At 29.5% G+C, this 10,492-nt stretch overlaps 1 protein-coding gene across 1 annotated transcript; it reads right to left on the bottom strand.

Moving 5' to 3' along the window:
- Positions 1–355: 355 nt before the first annotated feature.
- Positions 356–5,247, bottom strand: LOC100853873 (protein FAR1-RELATED SEQUENCE 5). Its single transcript, XM_003632026.4, has 4 exons — positions 4,955–5,247; positions 4,278–4,358; positions 3,221–3,657; positions 356–742 (listed from the first exon to the last, which is right to left on the bottom strand). Exons 3-4 carry the CDS (start codon positions 3,650–3,652, stop codon positions 557–559), a joined length of 618 nt encoding a protein of 205 aa, XP_003632074.2. The 5' UTR covers positions 3,653–3,657; positions 4,278–4,358; positions 4,955–5,247; the 3' UTR covers positions 356–556.
- Positions 5,248–10,492: the final 5,245 nt, after the last annotated feature.

Below are 10,492 nucleotides of genomic sequence, written 5' to 3'. Positions count from 1 at the left end.
GGCCCTAAGCCCGCAGGGTTGAGAATGAACAATAACCTATCCACTGGTCATTTGACTCATTTCCCCCATCACAAGCATTTCCAGCAAGAGCACTAGAGGATTTTCCTGAAGATTATCCAGTCATAAATCCATTAAAACCCTCTTAACATGACCGCAGTTGTAATGGTTCATCTTCAACATTGCCTCTATATAACAAAAATCCCGAGAAAACAGATCAACATCTGTGAATCAGCAGCAGCTTGTACAGGGGATTAGGGTTCTTGATCCCAGTCATTGACTGCAACTGAATGTATAAACGATAAATCACTGCTAACAGGGAAATGTCAGTTTCTGGGGGCAGAAAGAAAGAGTTGGGTTATGTACAACAAGAATTATTTCAGACGCCTAAGATTCATATACACATATCAGAGTATCCACAATTGCAATCCTGGGTAGCTGATGTGCAGCCATGTTGTCATACAGTCTGAAGAATTTAGCGGATTCTCATATTAACAAGAGTAGAACATTATACAGATATATTTACAGTAAAATGGTAGGCTCTGCAGTCAGGTGAAATCTATTGATCTTCGGATTCTATTTCCCTGATGTTGTGAACAACGTTTTCTACTGTTCTTGACAGGGACTGCGTGTGTTCCTCGATGTATGTCATAAACGTGCGTAGCTGTTCTCTACATGCTGCTAATCGTTGATTTGCACGGTGTAGCTCTGAAGATAGCTCTCGAATCTTCCTATCCTTCTCATCCTACAACATTGAAACACAAGAAATGACTACGTATTATGAGCGAGGCAGCAAATTAACCGGATGAAACAATGGAACTCCATGAATAAAAAAAGAAAAAAAGGGTGGGGGGAACTCCATTAGGCTCTGAAAATTGAGGGCAAATCCCAATAAATACTGGGTTTCAACTCTCATGACAGGCACACCAAAATTGAAGCAAGAAGTGGATCATTTCAAATTCTTGCAGATTAATATTGATTCTGACATTGATTACAGCCTGTGAAACAAGCAAAACAAGACAAGTATTTTCCAAATATATGGTAATTTATCAACAAAAGTCATGTAGACCAGAATTCATGAAAATTAGATTCAGTCAATGACAATCAACAGGCCCTCTGGGAAATCATGTTCCCATGCTGGCACAACCAAGGATATGATTACACCAAGTTGTCAGAAGCAATAACATCCAAAATGCTGTTCACAGTATTAATAAACAGCCTTGGAGCATGGTTAGTCAGGAAATCCAAATTTTCCTTCATATGAAACTAGCAGAGGTAGCTTAAATGCAAGCCATAAAACAACCCCAGCTTCTGCTGCAACTTGTTCAAGGCACAACATTTTTTACTCCTAGACACACAGCCCATCAAGCAAGTTATCCATTAAATCCCGACAACAGTGCATAAATCCAATTCTAAAATATAGACCTGACCACTGAGCACTTTAAAGATTTACTGGTTCATCATCTGGACGAACCTCGATGGAAGAAGTCATCATCACCTTTAACAGCTATGTTATTCACCACCTATCTTATCACACTAACTGTGGGGTGACCCAATATAAATTACAGATCAACCAAAACCAATGGCTGAAATGATCTACAAGTGCCTACTGTAACTGTATGCTGACTTCTGATTTACAACCCACACCTAGTTCTTAATGAATTCTCAATGTACATGTTCAAATGCCTCTATAAACAGCCTGCACTATCCAGGAAGTTTTAGTGCAATCTCAGCCAAAAACACTCATAGCATCACTACAATATAGTACTTGATGTCCTTAACTTGAGTAATACACATCATCAAAAGGGAAAATAAAAGTATGCAGGTTCATTAGTTCAACCCCATCAGACTTGATTTTGGGTGGTCATCAATTCCACAATGTGACATTTTTGGTTCTTCTATTTGTTGGAAACAGGAATAAGACCTGCAATTTTCTAGTTCCTAGAGTATTGCAGCTAGAACCTCTAAAAGACTGCATATATCAGGATGAAAAAAGATAGCCCAAAAACTAGCAATGCCAATTTCCATTACAAATTATATAAAATAATAATAATAATAATAATAATAATTTTTTTTTTCTTTTAAAAAAAAAGGCCCTTGAAATAAGTTTCTTATCAAAAAAATTTCGCATAGCATCTGATTCTTGAACCATAAAACTACTTCATATATGTGGATGAGATTTTTAGGAGGAACAAGGAAAATATCCTATACTCCCATAGAAAAAGCTATACTGATTCCTGACCCTTTTTTGTCTGATGGAAGACTCATAGCATTGGGCAAAACTATTCAACTCTAGGTAAAAGATAATCAACAAGGAAACACCTTGCTCCATCTACCAGTAAGAATAGTGAGATAAAAAATGAATTGTGCATGAACTTTATCATCTGATGATCATGACATCCAAAATATTATACAAGCTGCATTTTCTGTATAAAGAATTTGTTGCTGAGTCTAAGCTCTTTCATGCACAAGTTTTGGTAAGTTCCACCAAAGAGTTCATAATTTGGACACGTGCATCAATATGAATTAGCAGATACGCTTCAGATCTTGAACTATCACTTCATTTTGCCCATAAAGGTGGCAAGTTAACAAAACCATCCAGATGTGTGTGTAAAGTGTCTAAGTGGGTGTTGTGGAGAACATATACAAATTTTGCCAAATTGTAAGACAGATTCACAAAGGAAATAAGACTATAAAACTGCCTCACATAGATGTTTTAACGTCTTTTTGGTCTTACCATAGAAGTCGCTATCTGACAAATTTATGGTTGGAGGGTATTCTTTTGGGAAACCACACATGCAAAAATTTTAAACGAGCCTTTTTTTTTGAACTTTCAAAAGAGATTTTATGTTATCACAAAACAAACATGGAAAGAAATATGTCACATTATGATTTTCCATTAGTTCTTTCTACTCTATTGTATTATTGAGACACAGAATATGCCATGTTTTATCTTTTAAGTTTTATTAGTGAGTGAACAAAAGAGAGAGAGAAGAAAGAATATTTTACATTATGATTAAGTGTTGGTATATCTTTTAAATGAAGAGAGAGATGGGGGGGAGAAATGCGTTAGTTGTTTTTTATTTATCTTTTATATTTGGCACAAAGGAATACACCACATTTTATCTCTTAATTCTGATATATCAGTATTCCAAGTAAAAACAAAAAACAAAACACTAGAGAGAGAAAAATAAGTGTTTCAACCAATGTGAAGAAAACTTACTGGGGTTGGCCGACTATTTCCTGAAGAAATTACTAATGGATGATTATGCTCCCTCACAAATTTTGTAACAACCCATTTCCCAAGCTTCTCCCTCTTCACCAAAATCATCGCCATGCAACCTTCTCGTTTGCTCTCTCGTTTTCGAATTCGAACACGCCCTGTCTTTTGACTGTTGAGGTTAAATCCCTCTTTATTGCATGCAAGTCGACGAGATATAATTGACCCATCACGCTCTGACTTACGTGATGATATGATGCGTGTTAAAAATCCTACCCGCCTTGCATATTCTTCATAGAATGCTCTGGCAGCTTCTTCTGATTCAAATAACAAACCCTCGTATGGTTCTTGATTTGTGTCAACTTCACATAAACCAGATTCCCCTCCGGCAGAACTTTCTGTAGTTACAACTTTGTCTTCTATAAGGGTCTCCATATCCACTGCAAAACAATATTATTAAGTATTATCTTCCAAACAACCCAAAAAAGGTCAGCTCACTAAAGTAGGGCAGTCAAGGGATTGAGGCATCAGAGCAACACCTAGATGATTTAGCCTTCCCAATGCAAGGCAATGCCCACGTAATAAGGAAAATGCACTTTTCTGATTTAAATTTGGATTAAACCATCTCGCACCATGCATAAGCATGTGTCTAAAGTAGCAATTCCTTGGCAACTGCTAAGCATCCAGGGTGCCTCCTACCTGCCTAACCAGTAAGGGAAGTGGTACGGGTGCTTTCTAGGTGAGGCACCCGAGGAAACAACTCGACAATGTAGTTCATAGCACCAAGTTCCAAAGAAGCATTCAGCAAAAATTGTGGAGAAATTATGCTCCTTTGATTGCCAAATTGAAATAAGCATCCAAACAGCTTTTAGAAGTATAAAACAGCCAGTCCAATTCCAACCCATTACAAATTTCAAGTTTCAATTTTCTCAGCAATCAAACAGAGAATTAGAGAACACAAACTTAATCTTTATCGGGCATTGTTTATATCTTGTCAAGCTACAACTTAAAACAACAAAAGAATTATACAAGCACATAGCTCAGCAAAAACTTCTCATACCTGATCAAAGTAGCAACTAACTAAACAATGGAATAAATGAGAAATACTTCCTCTCCAACGGTCTTCTGATTGATGGGAAAACTGAGAAGTAAAAGGAAAATACATGTTAAGGTCTTAATTTCTTTGTTGTAATCACACTCAGAATAATAATAAAAATAAATAAATAAATAAATAAATAATGGCCAGGCATACAACACTCAGTTGAGTCAATTGGGAACCAAAACCATAGGGAAAAAAAAAAGAAAAAAAAAAGAAAAAGAAAAAGAAAAAAAAAAGAGGGTTTTTCTTTAAGAAAAAATTAGTTGATTTCTTTCCCTTATTCCAGTTTCTCAGATATCAAACAGATCATACAAGAGAAGGCACAACCAATTGATTGATTATTGAAAGGAAATGCAGAAATGAAACAGAATTTTACTTCAATTTTCCTTTTTCCATCAAATTTTATATCTGATAAAATACAGGAAAACAAAATAATTTAATATATATATATATAAACCCCAACTCAAGTGACCCTAAAGATACAAGCAATTGGCAATTAAAAAAAAAAAAAAAAATAATAATAATAATAATAATAATAAAATCGGGCTCTATCATATTCCCAGTAAAATTGTATTTTCTCCCATTTTCCCAAAATTTTCTCGTCAAACAAACAGGGTTACAAACAGGTAAAATTGCACCTTTCTCCAATTTTCCAAAGTTTTCTCGGCAACCAAACAAAGGGTTGTCAAAAAACAGCCCTGGAGAACCATGCAAATTCTGGATTGCGTGCAGTGGGTTTAGTAGTTGAGAGTCTTAGAGACTTGGAATTCTCAATTTTGAAACTCGAATAAAATGTGGATTCAAATCAAAGAAATGGCGAATTTTTAGGGCAAAATGGTAGAAGAATTTGCTGTTCTTCAATTCAAAGAGAGAGAGCTTCTATATCTTATTCCCACTAAGACCGTGTTTGTTTTGCTGCCTCAGTTCTGATGCCTCGTGTACACTTTAGTTTTACTTTTCTAGATAGTTGAGTTTAATTTTCAGATTTCTTTTTAAATTAAAAAAATATAAATATTTATTTTTTATTTGAATATACTTCTTCTTTTTTTTTAAAGATAAATTGTATATAAAAAATAGCACATTTTTTATTTTATTTTTTTTAAAATTGCTTTCTTTATTAAAAATTCCTTATCAACAAAAAGAAAAGTTTTTAAGTTGTGTTTAAAGCTAATTTCAACCTCTTTTATTTATTTTTTTCAAATCTAAACACTAATATTATGTTTATTCGATGGACTTATAATTTATATAATCAAATGTTTGTTGTAAAAATAATTTTAAAAAAAATATTTAGAAATAATTTATAAATGAATTATACTTAAAAATAGTGGTCAAACAAAAAAAATATGTTTGTTCAAGGCAGGGAGGATGGGGAGGCAGGCATAAGGATGATGATTTATTTCCAAGGGATTAAAATAAAGAACATAAATCAATTATATAGTCAAAGTTGCCATTGACTTTCAAGCAATTGAATGTTAGGTGGATGCATATATAATTTCTCATATTACTATACCAAATTCCAAAGATATCTTTAGGTTACAAAGTTTTATCATTCCCCATGAAGTTTCATTGTACCTTGGCAAGACCTCTTTTCAGGGAGGTTAAAGTTGTTATCGAGATACCACTCTAAAAGAACTAGACTTTTAACCTTATTTTAGGACATACGAATCAAGGTAATGGAGGTGTGCAAAGATTTTCTTGAGTTGGACTATAAAGATTGGTCCTTTTAGTGCAAAAGTAGAAGAGGGTTTGACCACAAGGCCAACTTGTTGAGTAGGAATGAAAGTTGGTTTTAATGATGTAATAGTGTTAGGTGGAAATGTCGTCACTCCATAGATAAAAGTTACTTTAGGGATAACAATCTAATTTTCCTTGAGAGCTTACATTGATAGAAAGGTTTGACACTTGGATATTAGCTTTTCTCCACCTGGGGCTACAGTATATTCCAAGGATTGAGTTGTTTGTTCATTCACATGATACATGAGTTGGATTTAAAATGTCTTAAGACAATTCAGTCCATATCTTATGCAGGAGTTAGAACATTGAGAGGAGTTTTCCCTAGTATGAAATGATAAGAATGATGCATTCTAGTATAGTAGCTATCATGTACATGGAAAAAGTTGGGTGACAAAGTACAAAGCGGATAACTATTGAGAGCATCCAAGTAATAAGTCTACCCCGATATGAGTGTTCTCCTATTCCAACTTCCCCAAAGCCTTTGATATCATAATCAAGACATCAATGCGTTCTTTGTCCTTATGGGGATGATGTGTCAAAAGTTTTGAGAATATAAGAGAAGGTCACAGTAAGACTAACCATTTTTCATTATGATAAGTTTCAAGTAAAAGTGTAGTGATGTATGCAACTAAGGCGTCCTAACAAATTCTCATAAGTGCTCTCTTATTCCAATTCCCCTTGAGACTTAGATAGAATAGTTGAAACAATTATAGATTCTTTGCTCTTATGCAGATAGAGTGACAAAAGTCTCGATAATTCCAAATAAGGTAAAACAAGATGAACTATTTATCATTACAATATATGTCAAACAAAAGTATATGTAGGACATCCTAATACACTTGTATTTGGATATATATGACTTTATTTAAGAATTAAATAAAGAAAATTTGAATCATTAATAAACATTTAGTATAGATGTTCCTTTAATATTACACTGTTATTATTTTTAACCTTTAAACAATAAACATTCATCTTGTCAAGATCCACATGGCATGATCTTAGTGGAAAAGTATACCACATAATGACAAATTTTAAGGGTTAATTATTATGCCCAAAGTCAAGCTATCTGTTCTCTTGCTTTGCTTTTCATTTCCTTTCTTTTTCCATATTTTTTTCATATGTAAACCATTTTCTAACTTCATATAATTTTTAGCAATTATTTTCAATAATGACCAATATTTTTTAATGAATAGACCTTGAAAAATATTGCAAATTTGGGGATAATACTGAGAGGATTTTTGAAAATAAAATCTATTGAAAAAAAAAATTGATTGCATAATTAAGTGGGCGTTTGGTAAATCAACTTAATAACTTAAAGTGACTCAATAACTTAATTAAAGTCATTAAATAAATTGGTAAAATAACTTAGAGGTAGAACTTAAAAGTAAAAAATAACTTTAAGTAAAAATAATTAATTTATTATTAAGTTTAAATTTTTATTTTACTTTTTTATTCATGTATGTCCTAATTACTTCTACGATTTCTTTTGCTACTCTATGACCTTCACTGTTACTCAAACTTTTTTCCCCTAATTATAATTTATGATGGTAAATATGTAAATTTGACGATTTAAAATAAATTTTAAGTTAATGTTCTTAAACAACTTTAATACTTAAAAGTAAAAAATTAAGTAGTAAATTTTAAGACAACAATTTAAATATAATTTAACTTAAAATCAACTTAAGTTATTAAGTAATAAGTATTAAGTTTTACCAAACACCCCCTAAATAATAAAGAAATTGAATGATTGAATATTTATTTCTAACTTTTTTAATAATATTTTTTTCACTATTTTTCAATTGAATGATTCACTACTATAACATAATTCAAGTGGATGGTTCTTCCACACTAAACATTCTTATGCTAAAGCGATATATCAAAGATAGTAAATACATTAAATTTAATAATAGCTCGAAAATTATTTCCTTTAATTAAATCTATTAATTGCCTTATCTTATAGTATTAGAATTCATCTAAATTTTTATATAATTGTATTCTTTTAATTAAAATTTACAGATCATTATAATTATCTTTCTTATATTTTCATTTTTTAAAATCAATATCCTAATCTTAACTCTTAAAGCCCGTTTGATAGTAATCATGAATGCATTTTTAAGTGTTAAAAATATTAGAAGCATTTTATAAAATTATTATCAGACAAACTCTAAAATGTTTCTTCATAAAACACTACAATTGAGCTTTTAATATAACAATTGGTTTTTCAAAATTTTAAAAGTGTTTCCTAAATTTTGTTAAACACCTAATGATTTTTCAAAACACTTTTTAGGTTAAAAGTGTTTTTTAGAATCACAAACTTACTATTTCTTATAATATTTTTAACACTTATTCTTATCTTAATCATTTGTTTTTTAAATTATAAATATTTCATATAAAAATAAAATATCTTTCACAAAAAGTATAATTTTATTTTATGTCTTTAAAAATAAAAGATTTTAAAATTTGAGAGAGTAATTTTTTTTATTTATAAAATCACTATTTTTTTTTAATATAAGCATTAAAAGTTTTTGTATTTTATATAGGGGGAATTACCCAAAAGGGTGGGCTCGGCATAACAATTACTAGAAAGGGTGATATCTTTTAATAATTCTTAGGGAGGACTTTAATAGGCTTAATATACCAAAATTGCCTTTTAATTAAAACTTTTAAATTTTAAAGCATTTAAAGCACTTCACTTGATTTATCAATACATTTATGGTACACGAGTCCCACATTTATTGTAATTATTGATATTTAAATTTTAAATCAAAATTTTGGGTTTAATCCTTACAATTATATATAATTTGTTATTTAAATTTACTATTTAAAAAAAATATTTTTAAAAAATAGTTTCAAAATATCATTTATTGTTTTTTTACCTTTTTTTTTATATTCTAATTTTTAATTTTATGAAGAAAAAAATAAGTTTTATAATTATATAATAAAAATGATCATTTTTTCATATATATATATATATATATATATATATATTATAATTTTAAATTGATAAATTATGTTTTTGTATTAAATTTAAGGAAGATAAAATGTTTAATTTTTCACTTAGACTCTCTAAAAGAATAAGAAAATGATAGAGAATGTTTAATCATTTTTTTTTTATAATAAAATAATTTAAAAAAATTTATATGATTTTTTTTTCCTTTGCATAGTGTTTTTTTTTAATTTTCATATAAATTTTTTTTCTTAATGCAACGAGTGGATGATGTTAATATATTTGATATGTTGAATATTAATAAGGTATAAAAGGTGATCCTCAAGATTATTACTTTTATTATAAAATACAGGCACAATAAAAATATGTTATAATTACAATATAAACACACTTACATTACAATACATTACAATAAAACCTAATTAAGAAATTTATGAAAGTTTTTATAAAAATGGTAATTTTGTATGATCATACCATATTTCACAACATACTTATATCATAAATAATTTCTAAAATAAAATGAAATACTAATTTGAATTCACGTAGTTTATATATATATATACAAAAATTATTAAATAATTTCAAAACACTAAATAAATGTTGTTAATATATTAATACAATGTGTTAATACCAATAGGGTGTGAATAAATATTTTTAGAATTATTATTTTTGTAATGAAATATAGGTACGACATAAATGCATTATACTTACAATATAAATACACTATCATTACAATATATTACAACATAATTTAATTTATTTTTATTTAATTTTTTCATGTGTTATATTACCCAATGAATAATTGTGAGTTATTCCAGGTGTGTGTTAGTCAATTGAATATTTATATATTATTCAATTGATGAGTGCTCATAAAAAATAATTATTCATTATATTATGATAACAAAGTTTTTAATTGTATGTTTTATATATAAAACGATATAATGACTTTAGGATATGATTTTTATTTATGAGATATTAAAATTATTTTTTTTACAAGGTTCTTTAAAAAATCTCATTTTTTTTGAAAAAAAAAATAGCAAATTTTTAAACAGTCAATTGTTCAAAAGTGACATCAATTTTTTCAAACTAAGAAATATACCGTTGATTGCCTATCAACTTGTATTTATCATCATGTATGAGCCCCACATCATTTATCAATCTGTATTTATCATCATGTATGAGCCCCACGTCATTTATCAACCTATATTTATCATCTATGTGCCCCACATCATTGACAATCTTAATTTATTTATAAATAATATAGAAAACATATTCAAGGGTAAGAGTGAGCCTTCGTAGTCATTATTTTTTCCAGCCAATCCTTTTGGATAATTATCCCTTTTATATAAAACTTATTATTATTTTATGATTTTAAAAATAAAAAAATAAGAAATGTCTCCAACAAACATTTATAAAATGTAGTTTTTAAATTTTTTTTATGAAACCCTAGAATTAGACAAAACAACTTAGAGCTTATTTGAAACTATTTTTGAGA

This window comes from Vitis vinifera, chromosome 5 (genome assembly GCF_030704535.1).
Source record: "Vitis vinifera cultivar Pinot Noir 40024 chromosome 5, ASM3070453v1".
NCBI lineage: Eukaryota > Viridiplantae > Streptophyta > Magnoliopsida > Vitales > Vitaceae > Vitis > Vitis vinifera.
The sequence above is the reverse complement of the archived record's forward strand: the minus strand, read 5'-3'. Positions and strand labels throughout refer to the sequence as shown.